A 20,035-nucleotide genomic window follows, 5' to 3' on the forward strand; every position below is an offset into this window, starting at 1 on the left:
TTGTGGACTATGAAAAGTGGCTTCTGAAGAGTAACAGGTGCCGAGAGGGGTGAAAGGAACAAATGCTGTCACATCTACCACTTCCTGGCATGTATTGTGCACGATCAGGAGGCATCATGTACCTGTCCTAGTCTAGTGGCTACTACAGGTACACATATCAGTTGATGACATAGTGGACCTGGCATCAGAGGTGGTGATGCCAGCTCTTCCCCACCAATGATCATCATCCTAGTGATATGAAAGGCGTTTGAATACCACTTTGTCATATTCACACACTGATCTCCATTACATAGTGGTGCAGCGCCCCAGGTCCTGGTCGTTGCAGTAATATCATTCTCCTCTAGGGGGGAGTGATGTTACATTTGGAGGCAATAAAGGAGATCTCTTTACCAGGTACCACAAACATACAACACATTTCATACTCCAGTCCACCAGGGGGAGCTATGCTCCTATTTTAGGTCACGAGGGAGAGCATATCCCTTTAAAGACCTTCCCCCTTTAATACGGATGTCCTGAGGGCCATGGACGGGGTCAGCCACCGTGACATCCCCTTGAGAACCGAAGGACCCGGTACAGAGTCCCCTAGCCCCTTGGAGGCGCTCCAAGGGCATTTTGTACATGCATAAAATATGCTTAACATACCAAGTCCTAGATTACCTTGTACATGGTTTCATAACTGTCAAGGGTGCAAACCACTAGTCTAAAAAGATGAAGCTTTAATGTAGAAGTAGCATGTGTATTTTAAGTACGGTTTTATTTTACTCCCAACACTGGTTTATACAACTTCATGAGACCTTCTTGAATAAAAACAACAGGACTCTATAAACAATGTTTATTGTTAGATACAAAAAGTGTGTTAGTCATTTGTTTCAGAAGATCAATGCTGGACTAGGGAGAGGATGGAGTTACATGCATCTCATTGCAACAAGTCTCCTGGAAAAATGGCAAATGCAAGTGATAGAAGGACTGCAAAATGACCTTCTAAAGAAAATGTAACTTTAGTTGTCAGGTCCACACAATGCCAGGACAATAGTTTCATAGTCTCCCTTCAGCTTTTCCTCCTACAGAAAGAACAGCATATATAAGGCAATCAATTAACAAATGTAGATTTCTACTATTAAGCTTCACATGCAGAAATATGTAAAATTGAAAAGCAAAATATTGATTTAGAGGTCTAAACTCAGACAGTGAAGTACCTTCTAAAGAGACAGGGCATGGGGCTCAGTAAATCTAGCAAGACTTGACTCAGTCTCGGAGAGAAGAGAGGCAAGAGAGTATACAGACATTCCAGCATGGGATCAGACTATTCTTTTTGTGAAATAAAACATTGTTTAAAAACAGGCAATGAAAGGTTTCATCTCAAAAAGAAGTCAGCTGTGATCCTCTGCTGTCCTGTCCGTATACTCTTTCCTCCCCTGCCCAGGAAATGTGGTATGATCAGACCATGTTCCTGCACTATTACACAGTACACAGCAGGCGCAGATTTATAAGATTCTCAGCACAGGAACATTTTATTTAAAACATCCAGTGGAAGTTCTTATTCTTCCAAGATCTAATGATTAAAATTAATTTTGTTTGTGGGAAAACCCCTTTAAGAAAATCAAATTCTATGCACCAGATACAGGGCATATGACCTTCTGGGGATTCATAGTGAGATAGGGGCTAGTCATTTCTACATGTACAGTAGCCACAGGTTTATATTGTAGTCTATTGGAGCTGCATTTGTAAATAAGGGCTTATGCAGTAATCTCCCATAGAAACAGCTGCAGGCAACCAGTATTATATCCATTATGAAACAGAACCATCTACCAGGTCTTGAGTGTCCAGTATTCTGTGGTTTGTTGCTTTGTTTGTTTCTCCTCATGCTAATTTGTATTGTCTCTACAAGGACTTTGCAAGAGGTCCCCTTTAAGTCAGAAGACTAGAGTTTGCCAATAGATGCACAGTATGAAATGAATACCGATTGGGCTTACAGAACTGGAAAGTGTACTTTTTAGTATACATTTTGGCTAGCTTTTGGTGGGACCCATGAGGGCTATTTGCTGGAGCACAGGTTTGCATCCATGACACACTGGCTTTTAGATTATAGTTTTCACTTATAGGCCAAGCTATTATGAAGCAGCAGGACTACAATATTACCTATGGCTAGGCCACTAGTATCAGATCAGTGGAAATGGACTCAAGTCACCTCCACAGATCAGCATGGACTGAAGCAGCCATGCCAGTGTAGAGGCCTTTTCAGAGTTTACCCAGCACACCACTATATTTTGTTTGAGACTGTGCCAGGTATTGCACAGGACAACTCAAAGGAATAGGTCTTAGCTTTAATACCATGCACATTTACTACCAAAAGGGTAGTGCTTGGCAAGGGGTAAGGGGGAATTGGTGGTTCCTGGAGAGGCAAAGTCATACAAATCAGCTGGAGATGTTCATGCATTTGATAAGTAAAGCCATTACTAGTCTTGTCCTTTAAACCTATATAAATGCAAGAGACTGGAGTAACTGATTGGTAAAAATTACTTCTGCAATTCAGCTATAGACAGTGCAGGGGTTGCAGCATCTACATCGCCCTAGTGCTTGAGAGGTTGAAAACAGTTTCCCTGGATGAAAGTATTGTCATAGGGTAAATACGGGTACAGTGGGGTGTCATAATAACACCAAGTAAGATGTAGATGAAGCCGTGATCATAAAGAACTTTAGCTTAAAGAAGTGGTCCACTACTTAAACTATTTCTCATCCCCCTCCCCTGCAGAGACTATTCCAGTTTCAGCACTCACGCAGTGTTACAACATGTGACCCCGCAGCCCAAATGGAGCACTGGTGTCACTGTACCCACATTTGTACAAATTGAACATGAAGAGGACCTCCGATCAGCTGCAGCCCAGACTTCCTCTTCATGCTCAAATTTGTCAGAAGGCGGAGACCGTGATGCCAGTGCTCATTGGGCCCCGGAGATTGGGGAGAAGAGCGCTCACATGTCTCATTAGTGAACCTGGGGTGGGGGCAAGAAAAAACAAAAACAAAACGCTGACATGTCTGAGTTTCGCATAGACATGAGAAACCATGAACTGAATTCACAGCAAGTGTTGCATCTGGGAAAAAAAATAAAGTAAAACTTATGTGCAACATGGATGTCTGAATGAGGCAAGCATGTGTCATACACAATACATGTACCATTAGTGGGCAGTTTTTGCGTCATTATTTTTGGTTAACAGGTCTTATTTCCTAAGCATATATTTATAGGTCTGGATAAATAGTTTCCTTACCATAATAGCTTGGCGCAGGGATTTGCCATAAAGCCTTTTGTAGTGAGTTTTGACATCTTTAAGGTCAATTTCAGAGCGAGAAACCAGCAGCCTAATTAGATCCTTGTGCTTGGTTCCTGAACCCTACGGGGAAAAACGGCATTTCATTAGTTAAAAATCAGTACAGAGAAACAGGAATGGAAATACAGCTTCATTAGAAGTATGCTACAAACAAGCTATTAATATTTCAGTGTCAATGTAATGTTTTCACAGGCAGATAATAGATCAATGATAGCAGAATAGTAAGCTTACTATTACTAGTGTAGTCCTATTAGCTCAGTTGCCCAATCAGCTAGTTGCCACTCAACTTCTGGGTGCCTGCGACTGACCCAGGACACGTTCTCAGCGTCAGCAATGATCAGACCGGTGTGTGAAGATAGATTTCCTTTTTGATATAGACACCAGCGTGCGCAACATGGCCTATAGTACAGCCACAACAGGGAACCAGGATAACGGTGCACTCAGCAGATCCCATACATGGGCTAATAGCAATTTATCAAACTTACAATAGAAGTATTCAGCGGACGTGGGAAAAAAAAACAAAAAACTAAGATTTAGCGCCCAACTCATACCCACTGTCTGTTACTTATGCATGACCATTATGTTTACCTTCACTAAACTCAGAATTCCCCTCCAAGAAAAAAAAAATTATATACTTATATTTTTACGAGGTAACCTAAAATTTCAAATTACTCAACATACCTTCATTGCCAGGTAGAATTTCTCAGCAAAATAAGCTGGTTTGCATGTTATACATTTTACTGTTAAAAAAAAAAATTGGGGTTTCATTATAAATTGTGTACAGAATCAGTTTACCTGCACATAAGCCAGATTAGAGAAGCATAGAATGAAAGGCAAAAAAAAAAAAAAAAACCCTCCGCACATGGTTACAAACGTCCTGTCAGAACAAGCTCACTGATGGACTCTGGTAAAGAGGCTGCCTACTTTCTCTGGTTAGTGCAGCTTTCTTCACACACTGACCAGCACTACTGTCCATACAATGGCTGCCAGTCACATGTTCCTCCACCAGCAGAAGTGCTAATCAGTGTGTGAGGTAAGCTGCACTTTCAGGTAAATTGACTCAAAAGAAAGTCGCCAACCCATCAGCAAGCTCGTTCTGGCAGTCTCGTAGGAAAGGAAAGTAACTTATCTGAACCAGGAGCCACTGCAAGGCACAAGGGCTGACAAAGGTATCATGATAGAATCCTTCAAGCTAAACTGCAGTCAGGAAACGGTTCCTATCACATGTAGGTTTGTGCAATCCGCCAAGCATGTGCTTCCCCAGGCCATCAGTGACTCACTGCCGAAAGTGGTGGTAGATGATGTTGCTGACATGATGTTTGCCATTCTCTCCAGACTCATCTGTCACATGAGCCTTTATGAACTTCCACATCTGCAAAAGGCACTCTGCATCACTAGAGCCACCCACTGCAACGCTGCGAGGATAGACCCCAATACCTGATCTCAGACCATCATGGAGTTAATTTCTGACACCAGTAAATCGTTTTTGTAAGGCTTTGGCAGTGCTCTTCATACAACGGAGTAGATATGTTGCTCCTGCTGGGGTAATGCTTTTTAACAACCTTCTTTTGCCCTCATGTAATGGCCATCCTCTTGAAACAGCAAATATTTTGCTACATCGTGTACATACAGGCGCTTCTCACAAAATTAGATTAAAAAGTTAATTTCAGTTCTCCAATACAAAAAAAAAAAAAGTTAAGAGTCATTACAAACAGATTGATCTATTTCAAGTGTTTATTTCTGTTAATGTTAATTATGGCTTCCAGCCAATGAAAACCCAGAAGTTATTACCTCAGTAAATTAGAGTAATTAAAAACACCTGCAAAGGCTTCCTAAGCACTTAAAGGTCCATTGGTCTGTTTCAGTAGACTACACAATCATGGGGAAGACTGCCGACTTGACAGATGTCCACAAGGCAGTCTGACACTCCACAAGGAAAATAAATTATGCATTTCATTTGGAAATTAAGGTCCCAGAGTCTGAAGGAAAAAGTGGAGGGGAGCATAATGCAAGCTGATTGAGGTCTAGTGTGAAGTTTCCACAATCAGTGATGATTTGGGGAGGTGGTAGGTCCACTGTATTTTATCAAGACCAAAGTCAAGAGTCAAAAAAAAAAAAAAAAAAAAAAAAAAAAGTCTACCAAGAAGTTTTAGAGCATTTCATGTTTCTGTGTGCCGACAAGATTGAGTGTATTTACTGAATATACATTTCAGTAGGCCAACCTTTTGGATTTTAAAATCATTTTTCAAGCTGGTGTTCCAAAATACTCTAATTTACTTTAGGGTTTTCATTGGCTATAAGTAGTGTTGAGCATTCCGATACCGCAAGTATTGGGTATCGGCCGATACTTGCGGGTATCGGAATTCCGATACCGAGATCCGATACTTTTGTGGTATCGGGTATCGGTATCGAAACAACATTAATGTGTAAAATAAAGAATTAAAATAAAAAATATTGCTATACTCACCTCTCCGACGCAGCCTGGACCTCACCGAGGGAACCGGCAGCGTTCTTTGCTTAAAATGCGCGCTTTTCCTTCCGTGACGTCACGGCTTCTGATTGGTCGCGTGCCGCCCATATGGCCGCGACGCGACCAATCACAGCAAGCCGTGACGTAATTTTCAGGTCCTTCTAGGCATTCAGTATTTTTAAAATTACGTTCCGGCTTTGTGATTGGTCGCGTCGCGGTCACATGGGCGACGCGACCAATCACAAGCCGTGACGTCACGGGAGGCAGGAAACGCGCGCATTTTTAAAATTACGTCACGGCTTGTGATTGGTTGCGTGCCGCCCATGTGACTGCGACTAATCACAGCAAGCCGTGACGTAATTTCAGGTCCTGAATGCAGAAATAGGCATTCAGGACCTGAAATTACGTCACGGCTTGCTGTGATTGGTCGCGTCGCGGCCACATGGGCGGCACGCGACCAATCAGAAGCCATGACGTCACGGAAGGAAGGAAAAGTGCGCATTTTAAGCAAAGAATGCTGCCGGTTCCCTCGGTGAGGTCCAGGCTGCGTCGGAGAGGTGAGTATAGCAATATTTTTTATTTTAACTCTTTATTTTACACATTAATATGGTTCCCAGGGCCTGAAGGAGAGTTTCCTCTCCTTCAGACCCTGGGAACCATCAGGGATACCGTCCGATACATGAGTCCCATTGACTTGTATTGGTATCGGGTATTAGATCCGATACTTTGCCGGTATCGGACGATACTTTCCGATACCGATACTTTCAAGTATCGGACGGTATCGCTCAACACTAACTATAAGCCATAATCAACATTAACAGAAAAACGCTTGAAATAGATCACTGTAACGACTATATAATATACGAGTTTCACTTTGTGTTGAAGAACTGAAAAACTTTGATGATATTATAATTTTGTGAGAAGCACTTGTTATGTGTTATCCTGGAAGAGTAGGACTTCATAAATAATTGGCAGCTGCATCCCGATCACACCAGCAGGAACAAGGACACCAAGCAAAGCTAGAGACGAATCAGCCAGGAATTCTAAAAAGTAGATCTGTGGCCAAAACCTGCAAAGCTCAAGTCGCCTAAGGCTACTTTCACACTAGCGTCGTGCACTGCACGTCGCTATGCGACATTTTGTAGAAAAAAAAAAAACGCATCCTGCAAAAGTGCTTGCAGGGTGCGTTTTTTCTCCATAGACTTGCATTAGCGACGCAGTGCGACGCATTGCCGCACGTTGCAACCATCGTGCAACGGTTGCGTCACCACCAAAAAACGTTGCATGTAACGTTTTTTGGTGCGTCGAGACAGTCTTTTCCGACCGCGTATGTGCGGCCAGAACTCCGCCCCCGCCTCCCCGCACATCACAATGGGGCAGCGGATGCGTTGAAAAACAGCATCCGCTGCACGGCGCTTTCACTGCTTGCGTTGGTACGTCGCAATAGTGTGAAAGTAGCCTTACTGTTACCTCTCCAGTGCACCAGTTGCCTTCATTTGTACCAAAGCTCGTGAGTAATGCCCCCCCCCCCCCCAAACTGGATAGATTGATATCCAGCAAGTTTAGTGTACTTGGAGTTATATAATGATGCCTAAAGGAACGTCTCATGTTTATAAACGGTTTAAATTCTAAAAAAAAGTGTTTGTAAAAGTTAGAAATTTTGCAATTTAATTATTACCAATAAACATCCTCAATTCAAGAAAGGTGTTTTTTTTTGTTTTGATTTTAATTTTAACTGGCCATTGCTCAAGTTACCCATCACCTTTGCGGTGGCTAGTTTCTCCAAGCAGCTTGTGATTGCAGCTCTTCAGCAAGACGGATCAGGCCAGAGAGGCCAAGCAGCCTTCACTAGCAGCATTGGAAGGCCTGCATTTCAGGTTAATAGCTCAGCAGGGTCACCAGCCTAAGCCATTAAGTCTTTAGGACCACACCAGAGCCCCAGCAAGCAAAAAAAAAAATTACTGAGCTCAAAGCACAAATTACACCACCCTTTTAGGGATCTTTCCCACCAACCCTTCTTCCACCAAAACAATGCATTAATTTCTCAGAAGTTTAATTTTTGTAGGAAATCCTGGTAATTAAGAGTAAAGCTAATGTCTGTACACACATCTATGAATACCCATTCTACTCACCAAGGGAGATCAGACAGTTTTCAATGTCTCCTTTTAACTCAAGATCGAGAGCCTTAGCCATTTCATTCTTACTGTATCTGGAATATCTCTTGAAAACTAAAAATCACAGTACATATAAAAACACTATTTAATATACATCATATATACACACGCACTAAAGACTTCTGACCTACACCTTTACCTTGACAGAGGTGTGGAATGCTTCTTGAAGTTAGAATGTTTATGAACGCAGCTACGTCTGTTCCTTTTCGTTTTTCTCCTGCATCATATAATGCCTATAAAAAAGTAAGAAAATAAAGTGACAAATTTGTTTTAAGGCAGGTAATAAATTAAACCCTGAGGCTCAGTCCTTACCCTTGCATCATTGTCAACTTGCTCCTCATTTATAGCTGTGCTTTCATTGCGGTCCCCCTTTATGGGAGAGAAAAGGGTTAGTTTAGTAATTCAGTTAGAGTAACTAAATCATGTCCCTCATGTATGGTCTATGGTGTTTTATACAAACCAAGTGGAAAATTTACAAACAGATACAACCACTCCACTGAAACTGCCCTAACTAAGGTCACCAATGACATACTAACCACCACTACTCTGTCCTCCTCCTCCTGGACCTGTTCTCTGCCTTTGACACAGTGGACCATTCACTATTACAGACCCTCTCATTCCTTGGCATCTCAGACTTGGTCTTATCCTGGATCTCTTCATACCTAACAGACCGGACATTCAGCATCTCCCACATCACCTCCTCAACCCCTATCTGTCGGAGTCCCAAAATGTTTCAGTCCTAGGGCCCCTGCTCTTCTCCATCTACACCTTTGGCGTGGGACAGCTCAGAATCTCATGGCTTTCAGTATCACCTCTATGAGGATGACACACAGATCTACATCTCTGGACCAGATATCACCACCCTACAAACCAGAATCCCACAACTGTCCACTATTACATCCTTCTCCCCTAGGTTTCTAAAACCAGACAAAACAGAATCAATCATCTTCCCCAAACCCCCAATGGACCTATCCATTAAAGTAAACCAGTCCCACAAGCTTGCCGCCTTGGGGTAATCATTGACACTGATCTCTTTCAAACCACATATACAAGCCCTTTCCACTTCCTGCAGACTTCAACGCAAAAATATTTCACAGATCTGTACATACCTAAACCAACAATCTGCAAAAACACTAGTCCATGCCCTCATCTCTCGCCTTGACTACTGCAACCTTCTTCTCTGTAGCCTCCTCTCAAACACCTCCAATCTATTCTAAACTCTGCTGCCAGACTAATCCGCCTGTACCCCCGGCCCCTCCCCTCAGTCAATCCCTTCACTGGCTCCCCATTACCCAAAGACTTCAGTTCAAAACGCTATCCATTACATACAAAGCCATCCACAACCTGTCTCCTCCATACATCTGTGACCTAGTCTCCTGGTACTTACCTGCACGCAACCTCCGATCCTCACAAGAGCCCTTTCTCTACTCCCCTCTAACCTCCTCTTCCCTCAATCACATACAAGATTTCTCCTACTCTGGAACTCTCTAGCACAACATATCAGACTCTCTCCTACCATGGAAACCTTCAAAAAGAGCCTGAAGACCTACCTTTTCCGACAAGCCTACAACCTGCATTAACCACCAAACTGATGCACGACCAGTTCTACCCTCACCTACTGTATCCTCACCCATCACTTGTAGCTTGTGAGCCCTCGTGAGCAGGGTCCTCTTTCCTACTGTACCAGGTGTGAGTTGTATTGTTTAAGATTATTGTACTTGTTTTTATTATGTATACCCCTCCTCACACATTAAGCGCATAATACTAATATAAAGTTACCTTGATAAGAGCCAGAAGAGCTTTCTGGAAGTCTCCAGATGTATCAGAGGCCACATCTTTTGCAAGATCCTTTTTAAATTCTGAAATTAGAGTAGTTGAGATTTGTTTTATTAGAAATAAATGAAGATTATGGACTGGAGCAATAAAATTCTATTAGCAATATGAGACACCAATGTCATATCTTTATGGATAGGTAGCTCTCAAAAGAGATAAACCATGTTGAAATTGTTTTTTTGGTTGACATTGATGTCAGATTTAGAAGACACACCTTCTTTGTAAACCTTGTTTATTTCTCGGAGCTCATGATTGTTCCGTGATACTAGAATTTCAATCAAGGTACTTTCATCTGTTCCAAGGCCCTGAAAAATATTTGAAAAAGAAAAAGGTGGTCAACAACTTTGAAATGTCATTTTGTATTACACAGTGTATATTAAAATGTTTTAGGAGCAACATTTTTTCATTGCACACAAGACCAGCTAGAAAAATAAATAAATAAAAAAATAAAAAATAACCACCAATATAGAAAACTAATGGTACATTGGACAGATTTTGGATTTTGTGTAATCCAACAATAACGATGCCATCACATATGAATAGAGATTTACCCACCCATTTCAATGGTACGGAACATCTCATTTCTACCCTCTTCAACCAGTTTCAGCAGAAAGAATAAGAATTTACTTGCATAAAGACTTTTTGCAGTCAGCTACACAGTGGATGGCCAGTAAGGCTGCACCTTATTCTAAAGAAGTGGGAAGACTGCTTGCAAAAACCGTATTGTTTTGTCTTTTTTTTTTTTAATTTCTATGGTTTACATGCACAATACAGAAGTGTATTAGAGAAAACAAAACAGTCACCATATAGTGCTCCAACACTGGTTTTCTGTAGATCAATATAAAACAATTTGCGGTCTTTAATGTGGGAAAAAAAATATATTGCTCTTAGGAAAACTGAAAGAGCAGAGTACAATATTTCTAAGGCCACACAATGAACCAAAAATGGCTATAAACAAAGTGCCAGGTTCACGTCCCCATAGGTTAACTCCATAATGAAATCACTCCATATTACTTGAAACTGGAACAGTCAGAATTAAGAGAATATACCAGGATAATCTTTTTACCTTAACAGCATTCTTCAAACAATGGGCATCAAATTGGGCAGGGGTTTTCATTAATCCCAGAACAACTTCCTCCAGATGGCTTGAGAGGGCCTTTTTGAAAGCATCATCTAAAGACTAGAAGGAAAAAAAGATAGCAACACAGAACAAATGTTAAATTCTGTATTTCTTATAAATGTGTATATTCAGCTGAAAGCAAGAACAGGTCTTCATATTATGAACGGAAAAGGTAATATGTTGTTCCCACCTTGCCTGTTTGTTGCTGGTAAGCAGCTTTAATTTGCTGCCGTTCATTGCTGGTTCGCTTAGTCAGGATGTCAATGATGGTTCCTTCATCAACACCTACAAAAAAAACAAACAAAAAAAAAACCTTACACCTAGTACTTTAACATGAGATCATAGAGCATAAAACCACTGGCTAGAATGTTATATAATTTTAAAGGGTAATATTAGGAAATTTATAATTGCAGTTAATCGGGCACTCATTTTATGACATCAATTTACAAGTGATCGGGGTCTGACTTCTGGGACCCCCCACTGATAAAGGGAATAAGAAGGGCTCAGATTCATTGCTGCAGACCTTACAGTTTTTCCCTACACAGTCATGCTCCTGGCTTTTCAGGGTGTTGTATATTGTCCCATTTTCATGGCCTTTGCTGTGCATCGAAAGACTGAAGGGGACTTCAACACTATAGCCGCTTCTTTCCAGCATCAGTGCTCACATATCCTATGGACATGATGAATATAGTGTTTTAGAGTATGCATCTACAACTGAATACTGTGGATGAACTCCATGAAACAGAATTCTGCAATTTTCTCTAGCAGTAAATCACATAACAATGCTTCCCAGCCAACTCATTGAAACTACGCCTACTGCTGGGAGAAGATCAACTTATTTCCTCCCAGGAGACTCCACTTGACTGACAGCCATTGTTCTCTGTATAGCAAGTGATGTTGTGAGCAGTCACTGTAGTCGCTGACGTATTTCACAGTGTTATTAATGTAATCTGTCTACAGAATATTATATACCCAGTTCATTACATGCTTTAGTAACCAAATACATTTTAACGCAAGACTGTAAAAAATATATAACCTTTTGCTTTTATGGCCTTTTCTAAATTTGCTGCATCTTGAGCAGGATTGTATCCAGAAGATGCTTGGAGAGATGGTCCGCTCTCCTCAGCCTGCAACATAAAAAGTTAATATGTAGGAACCCACAAACCTGAAAATTACCGTTTCTCACTACAATCACATTTCCTCCATATTTCTTAAGATTTAAACTTTAGTCAGAGATGATGAAATATTGCATAAGTCACTAAGTATTCAAAACTTGTAATGTGGATTGCAACACAAAAAAATAAAAAAAGGCAAAGAACAGCAAGATAGAGCCGACTATGAAGAAGGCCTAGTGCCGTAAAACTCAGGTTGTGTGTGGCTAGCAGAGTTCGGCAGATCTGCCTCAGCCCTCTTGACCTGCGTCACCTTGTGGAAACCAGTGCAAGCCAAATTCCAATTAAAGAAGCAATCCCACAAGACTTCATTGCCTAAACCTGTGTTGATGTATACGTAGAATACTGCAAGTCCAGTGATCTGCTCGCAGTCTTCCCCGTTTCCAACACTGCTCCAGTCCGCTTCTATTCAGACTCGCTAAGCAGTGTGAGAGCCAGAAGCTCCTTTCACAAGGCATTTTTCTGCAACTTCATAGACTTGGGCTAGTAAAAGCCACTTCTGGCTAACAAACCCCACTCAGTAGAAGTATCATGATCCAAAACAGGACTGGAGCTAGAAATCGGCAGTCAGCAAGTATGTATTACTGCACCTACATAACCTAGGTTTATTTTATTCATTTTGTGGGAGTGCTTGTGCAAGTTCTACTTCTGATATGAAAAGGGTAATGGTGATAAAGTTTTAGAGGCAGTTATGTTGCATGTTTCCCCCTTGTAAGGCCAGTCTCACACGTCTAGATAATTCCGGTACCGGAGTTCTGTGTCCGTGAGCTCACGTAGGCCATCCGTGTGGCACACATGTGCCGCCCGTGTGCCGACTGGGTACCACACGGTGCGTGCAGGAGACAGCGCTAGAGATATGCCCTGTCCCCTGCATTTGGTGCTGAAGCCGCCATTCATATCTTCTCTCTAGCAGCGTTCGCTGTAGAGCAGATATGAAAAATCCTTTTTTTTGTTTTTCGTGTTTAAAATAAAGATCTGTCCCCTCCCACCTCCTGTGCGCCCACCCGCTGTTACTAAAATACTCACCCGGCTCCCTCCTCTCCGCCGGCTTCTCCTGTATGAGCGGTCACGTGGTGCTGCCCATTACAGTCATAAATATGCGGCTCCACCTCCCATAGGGGTGGAGCCGCATATTCATGACTAATGGGTGGCACCACGTGACCGCTCATACAGGAGAAGCTGCAGCGCGGAGAGGAGCAGCGAGGGAGCCGGGTGAGTATTTTAGTAACAGCGGGCGGGGACAGGGATTTTTTTTTTTTTCCGTGTTTAAAATAAAGGATTTTTCATATCTTCTCTCCAGTGAACGCTGCTGGAGAGAAGATATGAATAGCGGCTTCAGCACAGCGCTTACTGTAGTGCTGTCTCCTGCACGGCACACAGACTGCACATGGACAGCATCCGTGTGCGGTACGTGTTTAACACGGACCCATTGACTTTAATGGGTCCGTGTAATCCGTGCGCTCCTACGAACACTGACATGTCTCCGTGTTTTTCAAATGGACACACGGTCCACAAAAACATGCTGACATGTGCAGAGACACATTGATTTTAATGTGTCTACGTGAGTCAGTGTCTCCGGTATGTGAGGAAACTGTCACCTCACGTATCGGAATCACTGACGTGTGAAACCGGCCTAAAGTGTTTTTTAGTCTAGTAGCGTCTGTATTGTTGCCACAAGACCCAGGCCCTTGTCCATTATACTACCTGGTCTGCAGTATTATATATTAGTGCCCTCAGCCCAGAACAGTGGGAGGTCAAGAAACATTACAGCTGTAAGGGTACTGTCACACAATGCCATTTTGATCGCTACGACGGCACGATCCGTGACGTCGCAGCAATCGTATGATTATCGCTCCAGCGTCGTAGACTGCGGTCACATGTTGCAATCACGGCGCTGGAGCGATGCCGAAGTCCCCGGGTAACCAGGGTAAACATCGGGTTACTAAGCGCAGGGCCACACTTAGTAACCCGATGTTTACCCTGGTTACCAGCGTAAACGTAAAAAAAACAAACAGTACATACTTACATTCCGGTGTCTGTCCCCCGGCGTCTCAGCTTCTCTGCACTGTCTAAGCACAGCGGCCGGAAAGCAGAGCGGTGACGTCAGACGTCACTGCTGTGCTCGCTTTCTGGCTGGCCGGCGCTCACAGTGCAGAGAAGCTGAGACGCCGGAGGACAAACACCGGAATGTGAGTATGTACTGTTTGTTTTTTTACGTTTACGCTGGTAACCAGGGTAAACATCGGGTTACTAAGCGCGGCCCTGCGCTTAGTTACCCGATGTTTACCAGCGAACACATCGCTGGATCGCTGTCACACACAACGATCCAGCGATGTCAGCGGGTGATCAAGCGACGAAAGAAAGTTCCAAACGATCTGCTACGACGTACGATTCTCAGCAGGATCCCTGATCGCTGCTGCGTGTCAGACACAACGATATCGTAACGATATCGCTAGAATGTCACGAATCATACCGTCGTAGCGATCAAAATGGCACTGTGTGACAGTACCCTAATACACAATGCAATAATGCAGCCATTAGGAGTCCATCCTCCATTCCATTAGCTTGAATGCTAGAGCTGCTGTTCTCTGCATGGTGTGAGGTCAGGAGTGGCAATATGTAAAGAAAACACTGAAGGGGCTCGGATTAGTGATGAGCAAGCATGCTCGGGTGTCCCCTGAGTATTTTGGCGTGCTTGTAGATTTAGTTTGACATTTAGTTTGTGTCACTGCAGCTGCATGATTTGCAGCTGCTAGCCAGCCTGAGTACATATGGGGGTTCCTTAACCATGCAATCCCCACCTGTATTCAGCATGTCTAGAAGCTGCAAATCATGCAGCTGCGTGGACAATCTAAATCCCAGATCACGCAGAAATACTCGATCACCCGAGCATGTTCAGGAAAACCCGAGCAATGAGTATACATGCTCCTCACTAGCTGGGACCATTTTTACTCTAGTGCTTGCACCTTCACTTATTTGACTCCTTTAATGTCAGCTCGCCTTGCAGAAAGATGTAGCTCACCACAGACTATTTGTCCATTTATTTGCACAGCAGAGACGATCAAACACATTACAGAAAGTCTGAATATTATAGGATTATCATTGGTTAATGGAGAGGCATGAAAGCCAAGCAGCTAACCATAACCAGTATAGACAATGCAGAGCAGACTGCTGCGGGTTAGATGGGAGCGGCCGGCTCTCGCTTGTGATGAGTAATACTTATGGCATTTGTACTAACAGGAATTTATGAAAACTTGTACATGAAGCTGTGGAAACACTTATTCTAGACGGTTATGGAAAAGGACAGCCCTTTTCTGCTCCATGGATATACACAGGGTTAGGAAATCTTCTGAACAACACTGAGTCTAGTAACTACTAAAGGTTTCCAAAGATCATATACTAACTATCGGGCAAGTCACTCATCCGAGATAACACTTACAGTGCATGGGGCATGTCCACCATCTTCCAAGAAGTTTGCATTAGCGAGGAATTGTTGCATGAAAGACATGTTGATCTTAGTTTCTAAAAAAAATATATGTCATATTTAATAGGATGCTTTTGGGACAAAGTGCACATCAAGTCATACACAGCCAAAGAGTGGGGAAACCATAATTAAAATAAAAAAGTGTGTGCATGCATGAGGGTGGGGGAAGAACGAACACACCTTGATGAAATTCAAAAATTCAACCTAGCACACTGAAAGAGAAATATATAAAATATACACAAGTTTCTCCTACCCATTAAGTGATAAAGATGGACACCACTGTACCTTTTTTTGGCATGGAACCATTGATTTGAATGGGTGACTGATGCACTTACTTTATTTAAAAAGTCTGAATGAGGCCTAAATGAGAAGTTTGCAGCCCAGTGAGACTCCAATGTTTGTACATTAGCAGTCTAGTATGCTAAATTAAAGCTTTATTAGCAGAGTTTTTTTTTCTGTTGATGGCCAACTTAATTTAGGCTTACAGCGCTTGAATGAAGCAGGGTTCACAAGCGGCATTTACGAGTTTACAGAAAAGGAGTAGGTTGCTAATCTTAAGGGCAACAAGATTAGATATGGAATGAATGAACGGTTTATAAAAGATATGTTAAAACCAATATTAAAAGGAAGCTGGAAAACAGAACTATTTTGGTTTTAATATAGGCTGCAAAAAGTATATTACATTGACATTATCTGCATCTAAAGAGAACACTGCCTTCCAAGTTACCATCATGTATACTGTACCTCTTGGCAACCAAGTGTACAGTTCATTTTGCTAGAAGAATTGCCTTTTGATTAACGCTATGCACATAATGGCCATTATAATTAGTATTACCATTTGCAAGTTTGAGGTCATTTGAAATCAAACTAGAAAAGGAGTGTCCATTGTTGGGTGCAGATCTCCCGAGTGTATATGCCCAACAGTAGACAGTCGGAAGGGCGCCAGGGCATCCAGCTACCATAGGAACCATAGAAAGCAAAGTTTAAGAGCATGTTTCTTTGCAATGGTCCACTGTATAGGAGAGCGCAGTCGGCAGCACTTTCTTGTACTCTAAGGCAGGGGTCCTCAACCTGTGGCTCACGGCCTACTTTGTGTGGCTTGCAGTTCTCTGCCAACTTGATGCACTAGCAGTCTAGCAAATGGCTATGAAGAAATGATATCAAGATGTTGATTAGTCCCATGCAGTAGAGCAGGTCTGAGTGCGCATCTACTGGGCGTGGGCACGTATGGCAAGTTGGAGATCGGAAGATACGATTAGAGGGGGTTTGAAGCTGGGTGCGATAGTTTGGTGGAAGTGCTTCATGTGAGAATTCTGAGTGTGGAACCCCTGGATGCAAGATTGCTGCTTTTCAAGGAGGGCGGCACGAGGTGCTTTCTTTAGGGAAGCTTTGGCTGTCATTATTCAAGTGATCAGGGCTATGGGTTACACTGAGGGAACGAGGATCACAACCATCTCAGAACTGAAAGTGGCTTTCAAGGCAAGAAATATTAGGGAGCACTGTTTTAAACCCTTCAAGCCGCAGCCCCCTTCATTTTTGCGTTTGTTTTTTGCTCTCCTATTCCAAGAGCCATAACTTTTTTAATTTTCCGTAAATATGTCGACATGATGGCTTGTTCTTTGTTGGATGAGTTGTACTTTTGAACGACACCATTGGCTTTACCATTTCGTGTACTCGAAAACAGGAAAAAAAATTCCAAGTGCGGTAAAATTGCAAAAAAGTGCAGTTCCACAACTGTTTTTTGGATTTTTTTACCATGTTCACCAAATGCTAAAACTGACCTGCCATTATGATTCTCCAGGTTATTATGGGTTCATAGATACCAAACATGTCTAGTAGTGATGAGCGAATATACTCGTTACGCGAGATTTCGAGCATGCTCGGGTATCCTACGAGTATTTTTTAGTGCTTGGACATTTAGTTTTCATCGCCTCAGCTGAATGATTTACATCTGTTAGCCAGCATAAGTACATGTGGGGTTTCCCTAGCAACCAGACAACCACCACATGTACTTATGCTGGCTAACAGACGTAAATCATTCAGCTGAGGCGATGAAAACTAAATGTCCAAGCACTAAAAAATACTCGGAGGACACCTGTGCGTGCTCGGGAAATCTCGAGTAACGAGTATATTCGCTCATCACTAATGTCTAAGTTCTTTTATATTTAAATGGTGAAAAAAATGCAAAGTTTAAAAAAAAATTGCATCTTTCTAAGAACGGTAGTGTCTCCATTTTTCGTGATCTGGGGCTGAGTGAGGGCTTATTTTTTGCGTGCTGAGCTGACGTTTTTAATGATCCCATTTTGGTGCAGATACAATCTTTTGATCTCCTGTTATTGCATTTTAAATTCAATGTTGCAGCAACCAAAAATATAGTTTAAATGATGGGACTAATTCTTTGTATACCTTGATAGGGTGATTCTGAGCATGGTGATACCAAATTACCAAATGTGTATTTAAAAAAAAAAAAAGTGTGTTTAATTTTTAATGTGGTGATTTGAACTTTTATTTTTTTATTTTTAAAAACTTTTTTCGCTTCCCCTTGCTTCAATAGTCTCCATGAGAGACTAGAAGCTGTGATAACCCAATCGCCTGTGTGTAGCAGAAATGCTCACTTGGTATGAGCACCGACCACCAGGCGGCGCTCATAGCAATCTGGCTATGACAACCATAAAGGTCTGCTGGAGACCTCCGCTTGTCATGCTGACCCGCGATCATATGACTGGGTCATTGATGGGCGGAATAAACGACGCACTTCCGGCACGATCACAGTAAACCCCGTTGTCAGATTGACAGCGGCATTTAACGGGATAACCAAGGGCGGATCGCAATTCCACCTGCAGCTGGTAGTGGCACATGTCAGTTGTTCAAAAAACAGCTGACATGTGTCGGGAAAAAGGTGGGCTCAGCACCGGAGCCCACACAACATGCGCCGTACATGTACGGCACATGTCATGAAGGGGGTTAAGGGTCAGAAGTCAGCATTTTTCATTGATGTTAGGCCACATTCCCACCCTCAGTATTTATTTAGTATTTGTATGCCAAAACCAGGAGTGGAGCAGTCAGAGGAAAATTATAATAGAAACACATCACCACTTCTGTATTTATCACCCACTGCTGGTTTAGGCTTTAGGGAAAAAAATATAACACACACACACACACACACACACACACACACACACACACACACACACACAATTTGTATGCAAAAACCAGGCTAAGTTACTGCTGGGTGAATAAAGCCTAAAACAAAGATAAGCAGATTCATAGAGTGCAGGGAAGAAAACATCACTTTTGACCTCTGTCTGGGTAAGTGAGTCACTTGGAAATTGTATAGTATACTGTAGAAAAAGCAAATTATAAGGAATCAGTGTTTCAATCCAAACCCATATTAAATGGAGAAAGCACGTCATAACAGTATATGCCTCAGGCACTAAATTATGAGGCACACCCTCCCTTACATACTGCTATGGGAACAAAGACCAAAAGGGAAAACTGGTGGAAAAAAAAAAAAAAAAAAAAAAATTATGAATAGTTACTCATCTAACCAGGTTGTAACTTGTAATGAACAGTAAAATTTTATTATATATATATATATATATATATATATATATATATATATATATATATATATATATATATATATATATATATATATATATATATATATATATATATATATATACACACACACACACACACACATATTATACACACACACTTCCAGTGAGCATAATTCTTATCCTTATAGTTAGTACTAAGCTAAGACAGGACAGTTTAAGGTTTCCACATATAGATTTCATTTGTTTGTCCAGCACAGAAGATGCCAAGGCATTGGGTCGCTCCCGTTAGAATAACAAAATCCGTGTTCTATAAACTTAGATCATACTCGCATTATATGCACAACAGAATAGTCACACCCATCATATAGATAAAATGCAATCAACAGTCATTTCAGATCCTTCTGACATATCCAGCTTTCCTTACAGCAGGCAAGCACACAGAACTAAAAGAAGAAGACATTCTACCCCAAAACTTCTGAAACCCACCTTCTGTTCCAGGAGAAAGAGTTGAAGATTTGTTGTGTGCTGAGGAGGAAGAGAGGAAAGCTGAACTCCTGATTTAAGAACTTGCTAAACCACACCTAGCGACTCACATAGCCCTGACCTAGCGCTGATTGGCTGGCAATAGACTGTGGTTTCAGGCCATAGTGCTAGGCACACAGCAGATTGCTTCCAACAGAAAATCTCTGGCATTTGGTTATGGAAGATGAAAAAAAAGTAGAATTAGAATCAGCACAATTGTCCCACGATTTGCAACTGGATGCGACAAGATAAGTAATTTATCATCCATCCATCAGTAGCAGCATACACTGAGAAATTAACTGAAACCTCCAAAAACACGATTTACCTGTAGATACAGTGGTAACCAGCAAGTAAATGGCATTTAAATCATG

At 42.0% G+C, this 20,035-nt stretch overlaps 1 protein-coding gene across 1 annotated transcript; it reads right to left on the minus strand.

The window, feature by feature from the left end:
* Positions 1-735: 735 nt before the first annotated feature.
* Positions 736-19,810, minus strand: LOC143760616 (annexin A1-like). The gene is made up of 13 exons (XM_077249039.1): positions 19,629-19,810; positions 15,535-15,617; positions 11,960-12,050; positions 11,114-11,208; positions 10,870-10,983; positions 10,018-10,108; positions 9,750-9,829; positions 8,283-8,339; positions 8,110-8,203; positions 7,929-8,024; positions 4,008-4,066; positions 3,267-3,389; positions 736-1,061 (listed from the first exon to the last, which is right to left on the minus strand). The coding sequence occupies exons 2-13, from the start codon at positions 15,601-15,603 to the stop codon at positions 999-1,001; spliced, it is 1,032 nt and encodes a 343-aa protein (XP_077105154.1). The 5' UTR covers positions 15,604-15,617; positions 19,629-19,810; the 3' UTR covers positions 736-998.
* Between the last annotated feature and the right edge of the window lie 225 nt (positions 19,811-20,035).

The sequence above is a fragment of the Ranitomeya variabilis genome, chromosome 1, assembly GCF_051348905.1.
Source record: "Ranitomeya variabilis isolate aRanVar5 chromosome 1, aRanVar5.hap1, whole genome shotgun sequence".
NCBI lineage: Eukaryota > Metazoa > Chordata > Amphibia > Anura > Dendrobatidae > Ranitomeya > Ranitomeya variabilis.

Coding starts and splice junctions, on each gene's coding strand:
- LOC143760616 (XM_077249039.1), bottom strand. CDS start 15,603: ATGTCTTTCATGCAACAATTCCTCGCTAATGCAAACTTCTTGGAAGAT. Junction 9,830..10,017: donor AAACAAGGTTTACAAAGAAG/GTGTGTCTTCTA, acceptor CTCTAATTTCAG/AATTTAAAAAGGATCTTGCA. Junction 8,025..8,109: donor CATTCCACACCTCTGTCAAG/GTAAAGGTGTAG, acceptor TGTGATTTTTAG/TTTTCAAGAGATATTCCAGA.